General features: G+C 41.7%; 1 protein-coding gene across 1 annotated transcript in view; it reads right to left on the reverse strand.

Moving 5' to 3' along the window:
* BEND7 (BEN domain containing 7) overlaps positions 1–25,255 on the reverse strand; it is a 72,754-nt gene that overhangs the window by 28,195 nt on the left and 19,304 nt on the right. The window contains exons 2-5 of the mRNA XM_025043491.1: positions 22,083–22,385; positions 18,929–19,051; positions 15,255–15,520; positions 4,559–4,784 (exon numbers count right to left, since the gene is read on the reverse strand). Of these exons, the coding sequence (XP_024899259.1) occupies positions 4,559–4,784; positions 15,255–15,520; positions 18,929–19,051; positions 22,083–22,374 (907 nt within the window). The 5' untranslated portion in view covers positions 22,375–22,385. The remainder of the gene's footprint in view (positions 1–4,558; positions 4,785–15,254; positions 15,521–18,928; positions 19,052–22,082; positions 22,386–25,255) is intronic.

A 25,255-nucleotide genomic window follows, 5' to 3' on the forward strand; every position in this document is an offset into this window, starting at 1 on the left:
CACCCTGGTTCATTGTCTTCAATGGAAGCCCTGCCCTTGAAGCTAGTAAATAAACTGGGGTGCAGCTGCACTTTACCCCAAAATTCACTGAGTATGCTTTGCATACACAACAACCCCCTGGTCACTTTAAATAATTAGTATGTCAGTCTTCCTAGTAGAATTTATAAGGAATCCCAAATGGTAAATTTTAAGATAGAAACTTAAATTTGGGATACCTTTCTCTCTCCCTTTTCAAATATTCCTCGTAAAAGGAATGAGGGGTGCCAGGCAGTGACTTTGGGGTCGGAGGAGCCTGGGGTTAGAGCCATCCTGCTCTACCACTCACTAGCTGTTTGAGTCAAGTAAGTTTACTTAATTTCTCATAGCCTCAATTTTCTCTCCTATAAGTGAGAATAAAGTCATCAACATTGTAAGGGTATTCAAATACAAGCTGATATTTCAGCCTTGTTCTTACAGAGGGTTCTGAGAAAACCCAGTGGTTACTATCAAGAAATAAATTATAAATAAGATGTAAATTATACCCCCAGCCATTTAAGTCTATGTGAGATCAAATAGAAAACAGCTAATTTTCTTGATTAAATTCCACGGAAATGAATGATGATGTACAATAAAAATGGAAAATAAAGGTATTCTAACATGACAAATATAGACCCTGCACGTCTCTAGAGCTGCTAGAAAGAATTCAGAAGTTTTGGTGGTCAGTTCAGCAGAGCCTGTGAAAGGGGGTTGTCAAATACGCCTTCTAATCTTACAAAAAGTATAGTTCAGTTTTTGGGGTGCCACCGACCAAGGAGTGTTGCCTCCTGGAGTTGTTCTAATCCCTGGTGTCTGTCTTGGCAGACCGTCACCCTGACTGCCTCCCAGGAGAGCAGCAGTGTGTGTGGCAAGCATGTGCTGCCTGGAGTAAAATTAAGAGCCATTGACTAGTTCTCACTTGACAGGCGTATGTAAATTCCCTTGAATGCAAGAGGATTGAAGAACCTGGTATAGTTTGATAGTAATAAAACTTTCTCAGCTAATTACTACGAAGCTGAATTAAAAATCACAGCCCAGGTCCTAAAAGTAGCTTTGCTGCAACTAAACTACATTTTCTGAGGAGCATTCAGAGATCCAACGATTCTGTCAATAGTCAGATGGCTCTCACTGAGTCACACTCCTGGTCTCCTGGTGTGTGATATCAAGACCCAGACGGTCTTCAGCTGGCACAGCATGAAGGGAGGAGGGCATAACGGGGTGCTAGCCTCCACTCTGTGTGAAATCAACTCTGAATCAAATCCAAGATGCTACACTATCCTCAGCACCGAGACCTAAGACCACACATTGCTTCTCTGAGTCAAGCTCAAAGTGTCCAGGTGTGTTTCTAACTAAGGATCCTTGGGTCGTACCTACAAATGGATTTTTAATGAGTTATCAGTAAGTGTGAGCTTAAGACTGTGAAAAATGTGATCTCTACAAAGAAGCTTATATTTTATTTTCAAGATCCTGTCATGGGGAATATTAATTATCACTACAAAGAGCTTTGTTAATAATCACACAATAAACTCTTTCCTTTTTCAGTCTATTTCTGTTCCTATTTATAAGCATTTTACAGGTTTTTATTCACCTTTTCCCCATTGTTTTCTTAACCAGCCTAATCATTTTGAACAAAATCCAGACCCCTGTTATTTTTACCTCTAAGATTTTATAAAATCAACCAGTCTTTGTATATTCCTAGGTTGTAGAACTTTTCACGTTAATGCAGTATTGGTGCACTATCCCTTAAAGGACAGAGAAAGACTAAATAGTTAATATCTGCAAAATCTTTTCAAAGTATGTGGTAGACAGCAGCAACGTGAGTAGCTTTGCCACTTTTATGTAGAAAGAAACCATTTTATCACTTTCCCGGATTGCTCAAAGGACCTGGGTTAGGGACATAAATTTCTCTTTTTTATCTCTACCAGTAGCAAGATAAACAGGATATAGTTATTCTAAAAGACTTTCAACTAATAGCTAATTCCAAAAACCACTTTAATTGCAGTATGTGGGTTAATAAACTTTTAGCGAATGAAAGTATGAGGTGTAAAGGAAGAAAGTATTAGGAAATTAAAAGAAGTGTATTCAAATTTATATTCACATTTGGTTTCCGTTTTTTGCTATCACTGGCATTTTATTAAGTGGAAAGAAATTTATAACAACATTTGACATTAATCATTCCAAATGAGTCGTGAGAAGACATGGGGATGGACGTGTTTTACTGGACCCATCAGGGCAACAAACTAAGACCAAAGACAAGATGAAAAATAAAAGCCTATGTCTATTCACTCACCCAACGTATATTTACGGAAACCCTACTCTGTGTAAAATTCTCAGTAAAGTACGACGGGTAATAAAACATGTTTAAGACAAAGCTTGTCCTCAAGGTGCTTATGAGAAATTATCAATAAATCAGGAAAAATGTTGGTTGACCAGTATGAAGAGAATGTTCTTATAAGAAAGACAAACCTGATACCACATTCATACTTTAAATAAAGATTAGAGGAAAGTACACAATAACCTCTGAAGAGTAGAATTATGGAGGCCTTTCAGCTTTCTATACTTTTTATATGGTTTGGAATTTTTACAAGCATATATTATTTTTGTAATCAGGAAAAAATAAAAATGTCTATGAATAAACACTGCAAGAAAACAAGTGAATATACAATATTTGTTGATTTAGGTTGTTTGTGGCTTATTGGTAGATTTCTGTCTTATAGTTATTTTGTTGTTCTGAAAGAATTTTAATGCAGATTTAATTCAACAGAATAAGAAGTGTATAGAAAATCTGAGTTCTTTCATTTGAATAATCTGCTTTATTATGTGCTGGGAGCAGAAGACTAATTGCCTTATTTATTTCTAGCAAAAAAGTAGGGCCATGAAGAATTAAGGCATCGTCCCTATTTCTGTGTGTGATACACTTTTTCAAACTATTGTATAATGTCCAGTCTAGACTGAAAACGGTAGAATAAACCCATATCAGCCTACTTGTAATGATATATTTCAGTACCATTTATTATTAGGATAACTCTTCTATTGTTATTAAATTGGAACCTGGTCATTTATGGTTCCCCAATTTCTAGACACTTTCATAATCTTAATATACCATCCTGAAAAAAAGAATATTAAAACAAATCCTGGCTGCTTTTCAGTCTGTTTAAAAGCTTCAGCCATGCAAAGCGCCATCAGCCTTGACCTTCCTGTCTCCAGAAGGCCCAGCCATATTTAATTGGAATGGGACCCTTCTTCACTTCAGCAAGTCCTAGTTACATCATTGACCATTTTTCAAATTCTGTAATCTTGTTTTTAGTGTCACTTCAGGCTGAATCATTCTTTTCAGAAATGACACCGACTGTGGTATCTCTGTAGCTTTTCTTATTTAGTACAACTCGGCTGTCGCTTTAAGTGAAAAAAATTCTGCTGGAGAATGAAACATTATCTGCTAATGAAGGCTCGTGTCCCGCTGGCCATGAACAAAGGGTGTCTGGTACTTGCCGACGCCATTTAAAAATCATATTATTTTGTAAAGTTAATCGTGGGTTTCCGAATACCCTTTAAAGCACTATTAAGTTCACTTGCTCCTTCTGCAGGATGATGGGGCACAGGGGTGGGAGGGAGACTCTGCGTCCAGCCCTTGTCCTCGAGCCCAAAACATAGGAACTGAGGCAGCGAGGAGCTTCCTGATCAGTGACGCTAAGTGACTGATGGCCTGATCCACAATTTCATCTTTATGCAGTTGTGTTTACATGTGAGAATTCATTTATATTCTTTTTCAAAATAACACTTATATACTTCTAATGCCTAAAATAACATTTATCAGAGTCTCAGTAAGGACATTTTAAAATTAAGAGATCGGTCTGGGATGTGACACTGAACATAAATGAAGATCTACATACAGATGCACCTGCCTGGCTACTGTAATGCAGTGGCAATTCAGACCCAGGTTCACAGGCATTATGGGGGAGGGACCCATGGTCTTTGCACGTGACTTCCACAACCCCATGTCACAGAGCCAGGGAAGCAGAGGTGGCCGAGAGTGTCTGGGGATGCACAGGGTTTGGCTTCACAGTGGGTTTGCTTACATTTAAAATGTCTTTAGAAGCAATGACCTGCTAAAGCAACAGCTGACCTATGGAGAGAACTGTTTTACTTTATTATTTTTTAAAAAAGCATCATAGCTTTATTCTTATTTATGACTACAAATTTAAGTCAAAATCATATTTTGATGAAACTCTTAGTTAGAAATTACTGAGAGGAAAAATACCTTCACTTTTAAAATCAATTAAGAAAAACTTCTTTTTGGTTCTGCAGTGGATCAAACTGGCTCTTAAATTATGATATTAACAAATGAACATCACCTTGTAATACTGAATTCTAGTGGTATTTGGGGTGGTGAGTTACAGAGCCCACACCCAAAAGCCATGGGTAAACTGCCAAGGGCCAATTAAATGAACCTCTCCTCAGTTTACTACAATTTCAGCTGCATCTTTATGGAATGAAGCAAAGCTCAACAGAGAACCCATAAAATGAAATGATGCAGACCAACCTTTTATTGCACCCACAATATTTTGGTCTAGTCCTTTCCGGTTGTCATTGAGTCCTCTTTTCCTCTTCCCATTGGGTAAGGAGTTAGCCAAAGTCTTGTCATCAAAAAATGCACACACCAGTTTTCTAAACAGAAGGCTTCCTGAGCGAGTGTAGTTTGACAATATAGAGTCCAGCTGAGATTTAGGCATAAACACATCAAAGCCTTCAGCAAGTTGCACTTCTGGCTACCAAAAGAACATAAATATTTCATTAAAAGCAAGATTTGAAGCATTTGACTTTGGGCATATGTGCGATTAAAAAACAACCACCACCAAAAAAAAAAAAACAAAAAAAAAAACATGACTAGGAATGTCCACAGCCTGCAAAGCATACAGTCTCAGCTTTGTGTGCCAGCATTTGCCATTTACAAAACCAACTACTAGTTAGAATTCACAAAACAAGATGCTCCCATGCCAATGTTGTCTCGTCAACACCAGTGGAAAGGAGTATACTGAAAAAGCATTCTTGTCCCTGGAAACAGTCAAGAGAAAGCTGGATAATCATAAAATCATATAATTTTCAAACTGGAGGAGACTTTGGGTGAAATACCCTCATTTTTTAAATGAAGGAACTCAGGCCCAAACGACTTAAAAGTAACTTAAATCTAATCAGGACATTACAATGGACAGATCGCTTTCTCCTACATTAAACAATTTCATTTCATTTGCCTAAGGACAAAAATATGGGATTCTCCCACAGGTCTCATGCTCTTTGTACTAGGCCAGTGGTTTTTAGCTGTGGAACTGTATTTTTCTCTCTAATGAAAACTTCTGTAAACTAATACATAAAATAAAAATGACGAGAAGGTGCCCCAGGCAAGTTTAAATCCACCCCGACCCCGACTTTGGGGAGGAATCTGAAGTTATACCCCAGAGCACCCTTGGAAAACCAAGACACTAGTCACAGCCCCTCCCTGTCATGGATTTCGTGACTGGGACGCGGGATCGGACAGACCTGTAAGGTGCCTTTCAGCTTGGACTCCACCGTATGTGCTCATACACTGATGATACACTCTCTGTCATCATGCCGTGGATGTTTACAACTCACCTTTTCATCTTTCCACCCAGCTCACATCATTTTCTTTTCAAAGCCCTTCCTAACTCCTTCCTTCTGAAGCGGGCGGCTGGGTGCTCTTGGTCACCGCTATTTATTTGACAGGCTTATTTGACTGTATTTGTTATAGTGCATTGTCATTATTGGTTAGATTGCAGCCTTTCCTGACGCCTGGAACTCAGACTTTGTATCTCTAGGGCCTGGCACATAGTAGGCACTCAATAAATTCTTGCCGAATACATAAAAGTTCTTAGTCATAATCTAAATCGCCATTTACTGTTGATCATAACATGACTTTAAAATAATAACTTTAATAGGAAGAAATGCAATTTGGTAAACTTTTAATTAGGAAAAAAAGGTCAGAAGAAAACCTATTAAAGCTTATTCTTGGTTATCATATTTATCACTCTGCAAACCTGGGATTACTTTAGATTTTTGAAATCATATGAGAAATATGAGGTCTCGGGATTAGTTTTTCTTCTGAAGAGAATAGGAATTATTATTTTGTTTGTCCTGTTGCTTCTCAGAATGCCTAGCACACTATGCTCAGAGTGAAGTGGCTCGGAGAAGGCCTTAAATTATTCAGATGGTGTGGGGAGGAGTCTGGACACTGTCCCTCCCCGGCGAAATTCTCGACTGGATGGTCCAGAAAGTCATCTCATTTCTCTGCTTCACTGTGCCATTCAGGTTGTGGTCTTTGAATGCTTGGTAAATATCACTATGAAAACAATGCTGCCAGATCGTCCCTGGCTTTTGCATCTCGCTGCTGGTAAAGGTCGGCAGAGGAGGCTGGTGCAAGCCAGGGGCTGTCCCCACAGCTCTCAGAACAGAAGCTGGCACATTTGCTGAATGAGTCAACGCAGAAATATTAGGATTGAAAGGATTTTACCATCATAATCTAAGATGAAGTTTTTTATTCATTACCAGATTTTATTTTGCACATCTTATATCTGCATTTAGACCTTTTCTTCTAAATGAACTGATCACAGATTTTTGCTAAGTGCTTCTGTATTACGTGAAAGCCATGAAAAAGAGTCGCTGTCTACGGAAGCAGCTACTCACAGCTACTTACAGCTACTTGGGAGTCTAGGGAGGTAGAGAAGCTTTTTAAATGTGCAAGAGAGGAAAGGGAAAGACACCGGCCTGTCTCATTCACATGTCTCTGCTGGGTTCTGACATCATCACACAGGTGCTCAACGCTCGGCCACCTGACCAGAGACTCCCAGAACCTCCCCTCGGACTCGTCTCATAGGACCTGGGCCCCTGACCTGAATTAGCCACCAGGAAAAACTAGCCACGCCTTCCTCACACACTCATAGTATTTTATGTGAGCTACATTTATGGCCCTTTTCACACTGTATTTGTTCAGTCAGTTGGTTGTATTTCTCGTCAGCATGTGCACTACTTTGTATTCAGGGTGCCAAATGCCCAGTTAGTGCCCAATAGATATTTGTCAGAATATACAAAACGTGATGTAGGAACTCATTCGAGATGACTAGTATTGATTTAGAGATCTTTTGTCCCTGTGTAAATGAGGGAGTGGGTTTGAAAGTCTGCGTGCAGTGGTTCAGTACCCCAGTCCTGTAACAGGACCTGTGCTGACTCAAGGAGCTGAGTTCCCAAAGGACAGGGACCTGCAAAGCGTATTTATTAAGCACCCTCTGTGCGTAAGGAGTTTAAAGTCAGGCTCAGTAGATGGAACATGTACATAAACACCAACCACACAAAGCGGAAGTGATAAATGCTACGGCAGAGGTGCAGAGCCGTAGGCTGCATGTGGTTGGTGAGGGGCGAAGGTCCAGGAGGGGTAGGGCAGCATTTCATCAGGGCCCCGAGGTAGGATCTAAGAGACAGAGATGCAGTTGCTGTTTCCGACATCTGCTGTGACTCCTAAAACGAAATATCCAGAGGTTTCTGGGGTTTCTGTGGAGCTGAGACTCACTGTGGAATTGTAATAGAATCTCGACTCCTGAGATGCTATCCTGAAGCAGAAGCTGTCGGTGCTTCCTGCTCCACTTTCTAGTGCCAGAAAAACATTATTTTGAAGCATTCTTTCTGGATCATGGAACACAGACTGGCCGGGTTATACACCCCTTACAAGGGAGTCAGTTTCATCAGTCGAGGCAGCAGCCAGCAGTGGCAAGAGCAAAGGTGACTAATCTCTGTCCCCCTCCCGCTCTTCAGGTCCTCTTAGGCAGGTTTCTTAGCTATAGTGGACGGGCACTAACGTTATGTCTACAAGGTGCCATAAAGCAAACCAGTTCCTTACAAAAAAGAGAGGGCAGCTTTACTTTCTGAGATATAAAGAAAACATAACAGGTTAATCTCAAATTTTCATTAGGAAATCTTTTTACTTACTCCATTTTATAAATATAACCACGTGGATTATCACCATGTAACGATCTACAACCTTGTACATATATTTAAAAACAGGTTAAACCTCTTTAATTGTATCACCGAGTCTCTTTTTGTTTACTGTCTCTATGTTTGAATGAGATCTCTCTCCTTCCTGACAATGGCTCGGACAGAAACCACCTCTATTCCAAATGAATAGCATTTTAAAAACTCGATTGCCTTTGACAGTCACTATTTGATACTTGCGCGAAAACAGATAGCTAGTGCGCTAATTACAGATTTTATTGATTACTGAAGTAATAATATAGTCAATAAATTCCATCAGATACTGAGGATCTTTAAATGATGACGTCTAAAGTATGGGGCAGAATGTACAACACTTACAGTCATTGTAAGAGCTACGAGCCTGAATTCCCTCTATGAATTTGGACTTTCACGAGTGCCTTGCCTATTTTAGGCTGCACGTGCTGCATCCTCCTCATGCAGGGCTTCTCACCTCACGCTGGGTGGAGTTAAGGCGGAGCCTGCACGTGGTCGCTGGGCCCTGGCCTGTCTCCCTTCCTACGGTGTGGGCTCCCTTTGCTCAGTAGTACAGCTGGCCCTGGAACAGTGGGGTCTGAACCGTGTGGCTCCACTTACAAGTGGGTTTTTCCAGTAAACACCTGTGCTGGTCTCAGATCTTGGCCAGGAGTCCGCGGGTGCAGGGGGCTGACTGTGCGCACAGGTCTACGCCATTTCAAACAGGGGACTTGCGCACCGGCGGATTTTTGTATCCATAGGGGGTCCTGGGACCAATACCTGGCAGACGCTGAGGGATATCAGTAGTTAAGTTTTGGGGAATCATAAATTGTACACGGACTTTCAACTGCACAGAGGTCAGTGACTCCCACCTGCTGCGTTGTTCGTAGGTCAACTGTAGTTGGGGTCAAGACCGAGCTTCAGGGGGCAGTCCCCTAACCTGGTAGATTAGAAGATTTTCTCTCTTAAGTTCCTATGAACATATTATGTGACTCCCCTGTATAATCTAAAGGAAAATATGCAAAACAGTTTGAAAGAGATCATACAACTTAATCACAGAGGGGACATTTCTGATACAGGCTATTTTACTTAAGGTACTGTCGATACTGAGTTTTAGTAAGACATGTGGTCCTACATAGGTTAAAAGAGTGAAAAGTGCACGGATATCCATACGGGACGCTAGCTCCAGATCTGCAATTGTAAATTAATAAATTATACAACAGAGTCTGTATACTTGACTGGCTAGCTAGTCAAGTTTCAGACTGGTTTAAGATTGAAAGCTATAAGAAAACTGCAGATAAAGAGGCAGGATTTTGTTGAATAAGACTAACCGATTTTGGAACAAAAACATATAACAGAATTTATGAGAATGTCAAAAGGCTGTGAATTTAGTACTTCTGTTCACAATATACAATGACCTCTATTCTCATTTAGTACTTATTTAGCAGTATATTAGATATGTTTTAGGAAAATGAAATTTAGTTTTTAAGAGAATTTTAAAAACACAAAACCCCCTCATAACTGATTTTATTTTGCTCACAAATGTGATCTGCTTCTGTCTGGGAAAGACAAATTGTTTCCTATAACTCAGGTCCACTCCAGGTGAACTGAGCAAGAACTGCTGTGACCATGTATTAAATGTTATTCCAAGATCATGGCCAATGGGCGGGGTGCCCTCGAGAACATACTAGGTTGGGAGGCAGGCTTGCTCTAGTGGGTCCAGTCCCCACAGCTGTTAACAGCTCAAAACAGGTGTGACATGGGACACAGCAGAGCTGAGAACCACAGCGGCGATGGGGCAGAGGCTCCACGGCGGGCTCCTATGTCGGGATTAATCCTGGAAGGTGCGTTATCTGCAAAAGTTCTGTCAAAAAGTATGCGCGGTCTATATGCTAGCTTCTATTTAATTTCGAATGGGATAAAATTACAAGAAGTCATTAAAGAGCCAATCCTTTACAGATTTTTTGACAAAATTTTGGTGGAACTAAGAATTTAACGCTAGCAAAGACAATACAGCTGGGCGCCTTGGAAGTTTACTCATGCGCTTACACAACGAGACCCTCCAAAGTCTTTCAGAGATATCTGAAATTTTTTCCTTCCTTAGGTGGCAAATTCATGGCTCTAGAACTGCGGCTGGATTTATGCTAAAGGTGTCTGAGCCCAAATGTTTAATACATAAGATTTTAACAACTGCAAGCTACTTCTTCTACCATAACTTACGGAAATTACGTCTCCAAGTGTCCAGCTCCGAGGGCCTGGACGTCCAGGCAGGGGGGAGGTCCTGCTCTCAGGCCCAGCTGATGCTAGAGCTTAGGTCCTATGACAATGTAACCACTGTTTCTGTGTTCCCTCATATGGTCCTTGAAAGGCAAGGACTTTTCATTCATTTCAGTACATCTGGGAAATGATGCTATAATTAACACTATTTTCTATTTACTATATTCCAGGCCCTAGACAAACACACATTACATGGGAGTTTTAAACTTAATTCTCAACCTACGAAGTGACTATCATTATTCCCAATTTGCAGATATAAAAACTAAGGTTTTGGGAGATTAGATTACTTTCGAAGGTCATCCAGCAAGGACCTGAACCCAGGCAGTCTGTGCTAGAACTCACACTGATAAGTATATTCTGCCTTGATTGCAATGCTCCAATGAATAAATTTAAAAATAACTTGCTTGACTAATTTGCTCTACGAGTTCCCAGTGGGTTACTTTATTTATTGGGTTAAGAAGAAGTTAGGAAAACAGATTCTGACTTCAGAAGCTATTTATGTTGAAAGCACCAATACATTTTAAATTATTTACTTGAAGAATGCCATAAATTAAGTATTAACGGAAGTATCTTAAGTTGATGGAGGTCCATAGATTTATTTTCTGATAACTTTTGTGTATCTAGGATCACTAGAAAATATTCATAAACATTACAATAAATGGAAAAACATTTTTTACCCTGTAAAAAAACACTTTAAAAAACTGATCTTAGTGTTTCACCAAAGCCAAAAAACACGCCAAACGAGAAGCCACGACAATGAAGCAAACCTAAGCCATGTATATATCTGCCCTGAAAAACACAAACCAATATATCCAACTAAGTAGGAAAAAACAGTAACTGTAAAAAATTCCTGTCTTCCCTGAGTAGTAGTAGAGTATTGGGTTGTGAACCCAATGAAGAAAGAATTAAATATTGTATTTAAATCTGAAATATGGTTTTGGGTTTTGGCCTTTCTTCTGTGTAACTTAGGTTTCAGTTTTATTTAATGTACTAATTTAAAACGGGTCAAATAATCCTGCCCCAAAAGAGAAATGTTTCTGGCCACTCTATTTTAAAAACGGTATCTGTTCAGTTATATATACACGTAAGTTTACTTAAATTTTTACATTTATCCCTACAAAGGTACTTAGCTAGGACCGCTAAGGTTTAAAAAAGAACTGTTATTAACATAGCAGGTATTAGTCAAAGTGCTTCGCAGAGGTTACTCCATTTAACTCTTTCAGCGCCCACTCTGTGAGGTCAGCACCACCGCTGTCCCCATTCTATGGACAGGACACGGCGGGAGGCGAGGGTGGGCATGCTGGCTCAGGGGCACGCAGCCGAGCTTCTAGCCTAGGCGGCCTGGCCTCGAGCCTGCCCCCTTAAGCCCTCAGGTTCTCCTCTGCAGGAACTTCCAAGCAAAGAGCAAACACGGCCATAGTCTAACCTTTCCATTCCCCTTCGTGTAATAATTGCCTCATGAATAGTTACTGGGCGTTAGGCACGGTTAAGAACTGTGCTAGGACAGGCGCCCGAGTCCTTCACTCAAGGATAAGGGCTCACTGCGGACCCGGCTGTGTGAACTCGAGCAGGCCGCCTGAGGCCTTTATGCCATCGTTTCCTCATCTATAAAATGAGGATACTCATCTTGCCTCAAAGAGTAAGGATGAAATGTGTGATAAATTATGTAGCAAAGGACAGCACACAAATATTACTGTTATCATACAGTCCCTGCCCTTGAGAAGCTGGAGAGGAGAGAGGGGAAATCATGTAAATAACTACAAACCAGTACAGAAAATTCTATAAAGGAGGACTGTTGAAATTATACTGCTGCCTTGAGGGAGGGGCTGGCGGTGCAGAGAGGAGTAACAAGAATGAGAAAATGGGAGTTAAGTTGAGGAGAGAGTTCTAATTAAAGCCAAGTCCTAGACCCAAAGTTTCATAAGTTTATTCTGTATATTGCACTTAATGCAAATGAAGATACTTCATCATTTGCAGACTAAATAACATTTATTGAGTACCTTTTATGTGCCAGACGCTGCAATAGGATTTTTCCACATACTCTATATCATTTAGTTTATGATACTCTGAGGCACTGACACTGTAGCTGGTTTTGATTAGAGCTCACTGTTTTCCCGCCTTTGAGCACAGATAATCATTATCGGAGGTCTTCCTGCAACAATCCATAACCCCACGTGGGCCCTTCCGTTTGTGTTTATGCATAGTTATACAAATTTGTATTTGGGTGACTCCAAAGGTCACAGCGTAAAAAAAGATAACTTTATACACTGTGAATTTTTAAAAAATTTACGGTATTTTTTTTTACATTTAAAAAAGCAACAAAGCATAGGTTTTAGGTGTCATTTTTTCATTGCTTGTAACTCTCACCTTTCTTCTGTGCTCCGTGCTCCAAATGTCTAATGAACACTCTAAACTTACTTTTACTTCCCATCCAGAGCTGAAGGCTGCTTCTGCTCTTTCTATTCTTGCCTCAGTTAAAGAAGTCAGTACCACCCAGTAACCAAGCTAGTTTTCCAAGATAGGAATTTGGGGGTTACTTTCCACTGAGTCACCACGTCCTCTGTGTGGGTGCCTCCTAAACGTCTCTCCTTTCTTTCTCTTTAGGCTCATTACTCACGCACAGGCCCTCCTGATCTCTTGCGTGGCTGACTATCATCCGCCTAGTCTCTTTGTCTCATCTATCATCCGCAACGCTGTTCTAGTTTGCGTTCTAAAGCACAGGTCTGATTAGTCCTCCACTTGAAACTGGCAACAGCCCCCTAGTGCCCAGAGATAAAGGCCAAGGGTCTTGGCATGGCATAACAGGGCTTTCGGGATCTGGCCCCGTCCTACCTTTACATCATCGTCTGCTACCAGCTGTTCTAGCCCACTGGACCACTTGCTCTATCCTACGACTTTGGACCTAATTTTCAGGGTCCATCTTTAAATATACAAATCCCATCCCCTTGTATATATCCAACTATATTTTATAGAAAAGTTTATTAAATATTATTAAATATTTTCTGTTTTCTCCTCTGGACTTCCACCAAATTTTAAAGGGCTTCTGCCTAAAAAATAATAAAAGTAGAAACCAGCCAAATTTGAATGCCTTAGCATCGAAGGTCCTATCACCTAAGGAAATTAGTCTCCCTTCCCGGGGCCTGCACAGGCCAGCCTCGTGAATGCCAGTGAACGGTCTGTGGACAAAATTCCTTTATCTAGTGACAGGACTCATTGCATGGTCCTCTAGGTGCAGTTAGTTTCTGTTGACTAGATGAATCGAATGGTATGTCAGCTGGATGGTATAAAGATAATATCCATACATACTATTTTGCTTTTCTTTAGAAGTCTGCTATTCTTCCATCAAGGTAACAAACACCTAACTCAGTTTTCATGGACAATTCTGAATGTGCTTTATTAAATTTAATAGCTCTTGTTAGCAAAAATAAAAATGAATAAAAGGCAAATTATTTTTATGTGGTATCTAAATAAAATTATAATAGTGACATTGGCAAAGATAAGAAAAATTCTATTTCACCAATGTACATAGGGCCTTTACCAAATATTCCTCAATTTATTTTTGAAGTACATTTGGAGCTTAAAAATTAAAAAAGAAGAAAGTTTGGTTATTAGCATCAGATCGCCCCATTTACAAAATAATTTATACGACTGAAATGATTTGGCCTGATACGTCAATAACTATCAGAAAAGAATGCCAAGAAAAATACAAAAGTATTACTAGAACTGCTGAAGGTTGGCTGCACTTTGTGTTGTGGAATAATTTACCTGTTTCCAAATGCGTGGGTTTTGAACCCGGGGCCTGAGTAAGGGCTGACCAAAGGGGCTGACTGGTCCAAGGGAGAACAGTGCCATTAATGATTTTTTTAAAGTTTTTAGTCTAGAAGAACTTTTTGAAAATTATAGCATGTCTTCATTAAAAAAAAAAAAAGCAAAAAAGAAAAACCTTTGACACCAAGGATTGGATAAAAGTTCAAATGATCTTCTAGTCTAAAAAAGTCATAAGATGACTATTTTTGTCACCTCCCTTTATTAAAGATCCAATGTGGATACAGCAGAGGAAACTGTCTTTCTGCAGTTTGAAAGGGAACACTTTTTAAAAAAAGCGATTTATTTCTTATTTAAAGTTTAAAAGGTAGGGCCAAACTCCAATCTCATATAAGCCCGTGGGAGTTCTCAGCAGGGTTCTCATCCTATGCAATCTGATAATAATAGATCACCCATTCTGGTTTATTTTAAGAACTCCCAACAAGTTGGGGTTCACAGCATCGGCGTACTTTTAGATAAAGATACTGTAAAGAGAGGATGCGACTGCACATACGCACACGAATAAAAAATTAGTTGATGGTTATTGAATATCGAATGGCAAGTCAGATGGATATCGTAGCTGTCATCCAACATCTTGGACAGCAGCAACATTCTCGCTATGATATTAAAATAGAAAAACCTTTGCAGAGCGTTAACCTATCATTACACGAGTAAATGGCATGGCACCGCAGCCTAATTAGCAGTGTAGCTTGCATCTATAAAACAGAATTAGCACTATGGCTCCTTTTTTATTATTAGTTTGTGTTTCGAGAAAGGTGTGACCTTATCTGTAAGGTTCGGTTCATTTATGCCTATCTACAGAGGATTTAATTATGTTCTTTTAGCTCTCTACGCCAAGGAAATTGAAAACGGCCACTTCAAAATTAAAAATGTTAAAGACATCAGTGAGCAGATTATTTACTCCATCTTCTTTCAAAGATACAGAATGGAAACGTGTTTAAAAAAATTGAGGCACGAGATTTTCAGAAGAGAAAATTCTAGGCAAGGAGATTATTCATCGTCTTCCTTTCCTCTTGGAACACATGTATTCTGCAAGTTTTTCCAGTTTGCCTGGGCAGCACGAGTTAAGGGGAAAGTGTAGTGATACTATAAAATTCCTGACAGTTACACAGAAAACATCGACTTACATCTGAGGAAGGTGATTCGAGAACAATGCCGAATCCGAGGCCGCGGTTCTCCCCAGGGGCGGTGCACTCGGCTGCCTGGAGGGCCGGCTGCTCGGAGGCCACTGCCGACTTCCTCTCGGTCTCTGACACCCCGGGCTTCTGTTTCACAGTAAGAGGTTCAACGGTCTTTGGGGGCACTTTTTTCTTTTTATTTCTCTTGCGGGAGACAGCAGTTCGCTGGGAGCATATAAGGGAAATTGGGGGTTGTTGTCTGTTTTGGGTTCCAACTGTGAACAATAAACAAAAATATGGTACTGGCACTTGTGTCTAACTTAGGAAAACGTATCACCCGTCCACCTATGTGCTCCGCAAGCTGAGACTGCAGTGGGGCTCCCTCGAGGGCGAAGTACACCGAATAAAATAAAGCACGCCGGGCCCAAAGGTTACCGAGTGCAGGCTCTGGAGCATTTACGGGTCTCGGGGCAGAAAAACACCCAGGAGAGAACTCTGGCCCAGATGCTGGTGAATAAGCAGACGGTGCTGCTGCTGCTTCGACGGAAGAATAGGAGGATGAGGTACGAGAAAACACCTGAGCATGATTCTACCCAGTCACGTGACATTTTCATAGAAATAACTGAGGTGTCGATGTCCATGCTTTCTGGTACGCCAATCTCAGGAATATTCCAATTGTCATTTGGGTTAAACTGATGAGTTGCTAGCACTAAAACCGACGAAGCCCGAACAAGGGCGATCATTCGGGCAAGACCGATCAAAATGAATCTGTCTGGAGCAGCTAGTGAGCAAGTACCAGTAAGAGTGTGGGCAAAGCCTGCCAGTCACTTGCCAGGTCCAGCAGCCCCTTCCTCGCAAGCCTGTCCTGTCCACACGTGCCCAACTCCACAGCACCGCACTGCTCGTTCAGACAAGGCTGCTCCTCCAGACCTCAGCTTTATGTGGCGGAAAAACGGGAACAATAGAGTTCTGTACAAGTCAAGCAAACGGGCAAAATCCTGAAACAGTCTGAGTTCAAAAGATGAACAGCACTGAGCAAGAACTAAGTCCTAATTTTGAAAATATACTTAAGGAAACAAAGATGGTAATTATAGTTTTCACAGGTGCACTCTGAGAAGTTGTTTGTTAGCCATTTTAAATCTTCATGTATCAATATGGCTGGCTGTGACTACGGGCTATACCTGTCTTTTTACAGAAATATACCTACATCTAATGAAAACTGAAGATCTTTAAATGCACATGAATATGGTTCATTTCCTATCAGTTTGCAAATAAAGAATATTTGTACTTTGAACTTGATAGTTTCATCTGCAGGCAGGAAAGAAATTTATAACTGAGTGTTAGAAACAAACTACTTGTACTGCATATAAACTGAAAAGTTTTTAATCTCCCCTGCAGTAATCCATCAAGCTTGCTGGTTTCTTGCCCCTGGCCACACGTTAGAATCACCGTGCAGCTTGGAAAACGTCAGTGCCTCTGCCTCACTCCAGACGAACTGAATCGAAATTTCCAGAGGTGGTGCCCGGGCATCGAGATCTTTCTAAAGCTCCCCAAGTGATTCTGATGTGCAAACCAGACTGGGAACTTTCCTCTGTTCTCTCGGGATTTTCACCCAAGGCTAGGTTTGCATCCCCGAAGCCAAGTGGATGGCTGGAGCAATAATCCAGACAGGCCAGAACACACGCCTCTCAGGCCTCGCTGGTCTCAGTCACAAGCAAAAATGATTTTGGTTTCGAGAACACAGGGACTATCTGAGTTTTCTTGTCCTGTGGCAAGTTTAGACAGAGCTGTAGTTTCTTGTATCCAGATCTTACTCCTTGTCTTCTCCTTAAATCAAGGGGAAACGTCCTAAGTATAATTTAAATCCAAGTCCTACAGGCAATAAACCTTAAGTAAATCTAGCCACATGACACAAATTCTTAAGTTTAAGAAAATTAAAAAAAGAGTAATTTATTGAGTTGATCCTTTCTGCTCTTCTATGCCTTTGGACTCATGTCCTGCCCTAATCTGCAAAGGTTCAGAAAAGAAAACAAGGCGACAAAGTGGCATTTACTTAATAGATTCTACAATAGCTTCAGTCAAGGATTTAAGTGGTTACAGTTTGTAGCTTGCCATTTCAGTAGTAAGAAGCTTAAGTAACAAAATAAATCATTACGATTTCCTATGCACATTTTCTTAGTTGCTAACAAATTCTTCCTCTGAGAAAAGAATCTGTACACAATGAAGTAACCTTTCTTTCTGAGCTTCTTATTTAGGAGATGTTAACCTTTGCCTGGTTAATAAAAACAGATTCTTGTGGTGGAACAAGGCGAGTTAAATACTTACTGGCCTGACCAAAATGCTTATTTTTTTCTTCTGTGAGATCAAACCAAATCCAGCACATAAAATTAGATGCTGCTTTCCAGAGAGCCTTTTGTTCATCTTATTTTCGTGGAATCTGGGGTGACTGATATGTCTAAGTATAAAACTTTTTATATCAAAACCATATCGTTGAATATTGAAATTTTACTAGAGTTCGCTAAGTGGCACCAAGTACAGTTTCTGAACGAGGACTTTTGTGAAAACCTTTACAATGAAGGGACGGGACTGCCAGTCATACACGACTGTGCTCTTTCCTGCTTTAAGCTAAGGTCAAGGAGCAGCTTCTTCTGACAAGAAAGAAGGCTTACTAATAAAACAACTGATGATTTTCTGTGCCTGTGACAAAAAAGTTCTGCTCCCCGCTTCATTGTGAAGATTAGAAAACAGAGCTGCTAGACTCCAGAAGATCTAGACATCCAGACTGCTATGAAATGTTCTGTGGGTTTTATAACAATGCTAACGAAATAACTCATGCTTGTATCATGCTCTACAGAGTTTGTTTACATTTGCTACCTCGTTCTCTTTTGGAAACAACCCTGAGAGTTAGATATTAATACTCCAGGGGCAGAGGAGAAATCTGAGACTCAGAGAAGTCACACAGCTAGAAAGAGGAAACAACAAACTCTGACCCAAAACTGCAAATTCACTGCTTTTCTGTTCTTCAACTTGTCTAACAGGAGTGAGGGCAAAAAAGGCGTTGTATAAACAGAGAAGACAAAACTTGAGGTGTCTTCGAGCATCTATGTTCCTGAATGTTAGGGAGAAAAGCCACCAGCAGAGCCTGAGAGCCATATCTTGTCAGCCCGTGCTCGTCACCAGGGGACCTGTGCTTCCCAGAAGACTCTGCCACATCTACAAAAATGTGTGGCTTCCCAGTGTCACGCCAAGCCCCAAAGGGACTCATGCAGGAGTAGGGGTTGTCAGGGTGCAGGCGGCCCCCACACTGAGCACCTCGGGAGGTAAAACGAGGCAGCCTCATTTTCTTTCCTCATCTGAACCTCTTTGTCGATTCACGTTAGGGCAGTGACACTGGCTTCGAAATTTAACAGACTGACATTCGTGAGGTACTAGGAGTCACAGGGTGAAGTAGATGGAGCACGTCTTCGTAAGTATAGGAGTCGTATTAACAATAAAAAATTTGTTAGATTTGCTAAAGGAAAAATGGGTTGGAGAAAAAGCTGAGAAAACGGATACTTGAAAAATTGCAGCAAGCTAGCAAGGAGGGAAGAACTAAATAATAAAACCACAATAAACATCCCTACTGAAGATGGCAGATATGTACTGAAAATCGGAGGCCTCGATCCGAGGCCTGATCTTTGTACCTGCTTGAATTTGCATTAATTTCCGCATGGTCTTGAGTTCTTGGAGGATGGCCTGCAACGTTGACTGGCAGTTACAAGTACAGCAGTTTGATCCAGCTGATGAATTCACCACTGGAAGTTCTCCTAAGCGTGAAAGAAAAGAATGACACACTCCAAACAACAACAACAAAATGACAAAGGCGGGGGTGGGGGGTGGTCGGCATCTTGATAGGATTTTGAAGCCTGTGCAGTTATTACGAAACTGTGCCTCGGGAAAATGCACCCAGTAATTTTCACAACTTAAATCTTGGGGTCTGACTTTATCTAATTATCCAGGCTTCTATGTCACAAGGTGCGTGCTGTTTCAGGGGGCAGTGGAGCCTGCATGAATGGCTGCACACAATGCACTGTCACAGCAGGTCTCCCCATTGTCACTCCAGTTCATCTCAGATAACAATACCATAAAAATTCACTAGAAACACACTCACACTGTTTTGCACAAAAACCGAGCTCCAAGAACAGCCTGACCAAAAAACCTGGTAGCAGCATGAGTTATGAGTCTGTAGTAAGAATTAAAATGTGTCTAACTGTTAAAGAATAATTTTAGTATTAAGCATATCATTTCAAAAATTGAGAACTGTCAACACATTAAAACTCTCAGGACACCCTCTGGGTCTGGTGTGTTCGGGGTGAGGAAGATGGGGGAGCAGGATATGGGAGGATACATTTGAACTTGACGGATCAGAGGGTGTTGGTGTACTGGCTTTTCTCCAACTGAACAAACGTGATTTCTCTACATCTTTTTTCCATTCCCGATTTCTTACAGTTCCCTCGTTTTAGTCTCTTTTTCACTATTTTCATCTAATATCCTTTCCTTAAAAAGAAAAAACTATCCTAGTCTGCTTCCCTTATAAGTAAACCAACACCCTCCTGCTGTCCTTGGAGCAATGGGACGTTCAGAGAACCCCTCTTTCAGTGGCGTCCCTCCGGCATCGGTAGGGGGCCCCACTACCGTAAGGCGCGCTGTATGACACGCTGCCATCACTGAGGGTTTTCACGGGCGGAGCAGGCAAGTTCTGAGGTTTTGGCCCAATCGCATCTTTTATTACACATTACAGGTAACTTAAATGATATGCATTATTTGTGGATACTATAGAAAAACTCACCATAGCAAAGCCATGGAATACTTCAAGATACCCTAATGTTTGGAGTGGCACAATTACTCACATTCAAAATTGTAGCAAACGTAGATGTTATAACTTTAAAACTACAAATTGCTGCAATGAAATACCAAAGTAGTCACTGTTACAGATAATGAATTTCTACTGAAAACATGAAAACAAACACTGAAAGACCTCTTGTCAAATGAATAGGAGGGAATTTACATTGGTAGCTTTTAACATAACGTTTTTCAAAGGACGTGCACCTTCCCTATTATGTAATGGAAAAGAACTCTGTTGGCCCAGAGCTTACTGATGTGGGTTTACTAACTCCACCTACACCTCGGGGGACCTTATTTCTCCTCTCGTTTCTTCCGTGGCTGTAGAACCAACAGGGCCTTGTAGAATATTCCGCGTCACTATTCTAAATACTATCTTATCCTTTTTAGAGGACAAAACCAATCCTTTTCAGCTTGTTATAAATCATTTTCTAATTTGAAAGAGAACTGACTTTTTATTTTTATGGAGGAGTCTTTCAAGAGCCATCTCTCTGTAACCTGGAAGCATGCCAGCTTGTGAATTTGATATTGGCTTATGTAATATTGAGAGCAAGAGAAGACACCGGTACATCTCTTGGGGTCCCTCGCTGTCTCATCAGCAGTGTCTCAGGATGGCTTTTCATGCCTCTGAACTGGTTACTGCAAATTGTGTTTAAAAAAAAAAATCAAAACAGTTCTCTTTATCTTGAAGGATAATGAATGGGAAAAAATCTTTCACTTTTCAAGGAAACTGAAAAGGCATTCTTACTTTTTTCTTGTTCTCTTTGTGAGAACTATAGATCTGCACATCTATACATAATTTATAGAACAAGTAACATCCAATGTCACTGGATGGAAATTAACTTGATCGGAAAAAATCATCAATTTTTATCATGAGCTTTGAAAAAAAAATTGTTTGCCATTTGATTTTTTTTTTTTTCTGAACAACTAGAAACTTAAATTAAGGGAATTTAAAAGGAATAAATGTGAACCCTAATGAAGCAAGTTATAAAATATGGACCATCTGGGTCGGGAGCTGGAGTGTGAGCTTGAAGAGAAGGTACCAGGCTGCTAGGTTATCGGTCTTCCCTTGAACCACAGACTCTTCTGATAATGAAGAAAAGCAAAGGCATAAGCGAGAGGATGTGTTAATCCACCATGTGACCAGCAAGCTTCCTTTAATGACCAAGGGGAGCCCTTTCTGCCCTAATGTCAGTTTTTGTGACAACAGTACCTGCATATCCGCAAATGATAGCTTTAACTTCTTACAGGGCTAAAATCCCTAAGAAATCATCACTTCTGCCATCGAATCCGCAATCTTTCTTGCATCTCAATTCTGTTTTTTATAGTCTGCAACTTTTTCCTCTGTGCTTGTCTGTCTTTTAAAATAACTCAGCTAAGGCAGGTGATTAAGGGAGGGTTTACTGTACTGCAGGTCCTCAAATAATGTCATTTTCTTATAATAATGTTGATGAGAAAAAAAAAATCGGTTCCCAGCCGGGGCCACTGTCTGTGTGGGGTTGGTCCATTCTCCCCACGTCTGCGCGGCTTCTCTCCGGTTCTCAGGTTCCTCCCGCGTCCCAAGGGGGAACTCGGGAGGTTCGCCCACGTGTCTACCTGTCCCGGTCTCAGTGAGTGTGGGGTGTGTTGAGTGGCCCTGTGATGGAAGGGCGTCATGTCGGGGTGGGGGGGGTGGTCCCTAGAAGTGTGTGGGGTCTTTATTTAGAAGTTTGGTGATGCTTTTGAGACCAGAAATAGGCTGTAGGAACTTAACTCTTGCTTCTATCAGTTAGCCGCAGGTAAATTTGGCTTTGTTATATGTCGTTTCCTTAAAGTCGCTGTTCCCAAGAGCCTACCTAGCGATGACGTTGGGCAAGGGCTGACTGTAGCGCGCATGCTGACCAGGCACGAAGCACACTGGGGCATGCCCGCCCCCCAAACCGTGAGAGCATTCCAGATGTCTCATGGCGGCCTTACCATTGGAGCTCCCAGCGGTGTGGGGCTGGCTCTGGAAGGTTCTGGAGCGGGGGCCAGTCTGCCCTGCGAACTGCCCGCTCTGGGGTGGGAACTCGCTCCAGGCGCCCCGGGAGGAAGCGGGGAGGCTCTGCGGGGCCTCAGCAGAGGAGTTCAAACGCTGAGGCCACATGGGGTCCAAATCCTGGGGTTCTTCTTTTAGTTTTTCTCCTTCCTTGCCGACGCGCTGATATATCCTCCCGGCGCTGTCATTCAATAATCTTCTCATTCCCGTAATCTGTTTTTTAATTTCCATGCTTTCGCCTCCTAATGGGAACAGGGCCAAAGATACATTGCTGTAAGTTAGCAAACGAAAAAAAATAATCTACTACCAAAACAAAGCCAAACCCCGACTCCCACCCGCCCCTTCAGGAAATGGCAAAGATTACTGATTCCAGATGCAGGCTTCTAGATGTTTCAGTAAGCCACAGAAATGAAAGGCAAGGACACTGGCCGCGGTCTGACGAAACCAGTCACATTCCTGGTGCATCTCAGTTTAATCTCTTCCTGGCCAATTCCCTTATGATAAAAGACGTTTCCTTTGTGGGTTTCATCGAGGACAAACGTTAAATTCCCTCCTTGAAAGCGCTTTCTGGGGGAGGGAGTCATGAGGCAACAGGCTGAGGCAGAGCATTGGGGATGGGACTCCGGGCTGAAGTCCTCTGCCTGGGGCTGCCGCGGCCACTTGTGATGGCCAGGGGACGGGGCTGCGCACCCGTCAGCTGTCCGGTGCAGGTACCGCGACGGATGTGTGGCACTGCCTGGGATGTACAGCCCTTTGAGGACCAGCTGTTGGCACAGCAGCAGCACCGTTAACAGAGGGTTCGCTCCAGTGTGATAGTCGGTGGGGACATCGCCCTCCGAGGTGACAGTGTAGGAGCAGAGAGCACAGAGGCAAAGGAGAAGGGTCTTGTCTTTCTCAGGCCAACTCACAGGGAAGACACCCCTGGAACTGTGACTCGACCCAGTGATGTTGGGGGTCCCTGGCTGCAGAGGCACCAGAAGAGGAAATGCAGCCCTTCACCCCCGCCCTGCCCCCAGCCCCATCCTCCAGGCCACCCACCCTGGACCTGCCAGGACCCAAACCACTGCCACCTCCACTCGGTAACTACGTGCAAAAGGGAACAAGTTGTTTCAAACCCCACCTCACCTGTGCATTGACTTTTTTAAAAAAAAATTGTGGTAAAAAGCACAACATAAAATTCACCATCTTAACCATTTTTAAGTGCACAGTTCAGTTAAGGATATTGACAGTGTGTAACAGATCTCCAGAACTTTTACATTAACTTCTTTTTATAAGATTCTTTTTCCCTCGGGGGATTTTTTTTACGGTATCTCTATGATGCACTGGGGGTATTTAATAAATATTGTTTAAAGATGACTCTAAAATTATACAGATATAAAATATTTTCTATAAATAAGAACATTAGAAGATGCTGATGTTAATTAGGAGCGATTTCAAACATACTAACTTCTTAAATTATACATCAGCCAGTATCTTTATAAGGCTTAAGAAAAATGGTTTTTTTTCCCCTCAAGTCTGGTGTTAAAAGTCTTATTACGCCAGGATATGTGTAAACATGCATGCAGTCACTCTACCAAACACTCGAAATTTAAACTATAAGATAAAAAAAAAAAAAGGCCCTCAGAAAGTATGTATTGAGAAAACAGCTCCTGCAAATACATACGGCACTTTTAACGTGATGATGTTTTATTGCACTCGCCAACACGTGAGCCAGATTTCTCTGCAGAATTTGTAACTGCACAACGAATCTAGGTATTTTGTGTTGTTTAGTTAGCTATTCGGCTAATTAATTTATGAACACATTACTGACTATAAGGGAACTTTTATGTACTATTTTGAAATAAGTCTCTTAAAATTTTTTAATGGTAATAAAAATTGCTAATTCTGCCTTTAATAGCTAACATGGGTGAACAGAGAAATGACACAGATTTCCAAATTTACAATATTGTTAGGTGTTGGTATATGCTTGAGAGGAGAAATGTTTTAATTTTTAATAAAACCATTTCTACATCAAACACCTGTGAAAATTACAATGTAGAAATAATAAATCACGTTGCAGATTTTATGAGAATGACCAAGCACGATTTAAATAATGCAGAGCCAGCAGAATTTACAACCTCCTCGAGATGTCTATGGAACAGGGTGTGTCTGGAGTTGCTCCCACAGGAATTCTGAAAGATAAATCTGTAGGCAGAAGTGACAATAATTTCAGCACCCAAACTACTTTCCTGGCTAGTTAACAGCACAATTTGAGCAAGAAAAAGCTTCGTTCCTGCAGGGATTTTGTCCTCAACCTTCTGGATCAGGGAAGCAGCAAAGGCTGATGCTAGCTGGCACGGCTGGCGGCTGCCACTCCCCCTCCTCCTGGCTCCCTGGCAAGAGAGGAACCAGAGAGGCCACAGGCTGCCTGGTCTGGAGTCAGTGCCAGCTTGCTTCTCCACAGGAACCCTGTGCATCATGGCAATGGGATGCTCCCTGTTCAAAGGTTCCACCCCGCTCTGGAGATTGAATTCTATGATAAGGTGCTGTCTTGAGGGAGGAAAGCGTCGTGAGGATTCTGGAACTTTCTAGGAGCAAATCTGCTCTGTCACGACCTTAGTTTCAGAGTTCTAGAACGTATACCACTGAACACTACGACACTAACTCGAGTTTGCATACTTTGTATTTTCATGCGCTGGACCAGAATCCTAAGCTGTAGGCTGAATCCAGGAAAGAAGGGAAAAGTATAAAGGGAGATTCTAGTTGTTGGCTGTCCTGAGATGTTTGATACATTTCTTTCAAAGTCAAAACAGAAAACAAACAAACAAACAACGGCAAATCAGGACCTGGGGGGACCCAGGAGGAAGAAACTGTGCTGTGAAGGGACATGGCAGGGGCCCAGGGAGACCTGACACCTTCGCCCAGCAGACAGCTAGCTCACAGTCTATCTGGCTGCGAGGACATTTCAAAGGACAGAAAACAGACAACTGCAGAAATCAGTGAGAGGACAGTGGTGGGCTGGGGGAGGCTGAAGAAGGGCTGACTGGGACAGCTTCTTGGAGGAGGCGGGCTGGGCGTCCCTAGAGGACAACTGGACATGTATGAAGGAATGGTCCGTGGGGTAACTGAACTG

This window comes from Pteropus alecto, unplaced genomic scaffold (assembly GCF_000325575.1).
Source record: "Pteropus alecto unplaced genomic scaffold, ASM32557v1 scaffold11, whole genome shotgun sequence".
Classification (NCBI taxonomy): Eukaryota; Metazoa; Chordata; class Mammalia; order Chiroptera; family Pteropodidae; genus Pteropus; species Pteropus alecto.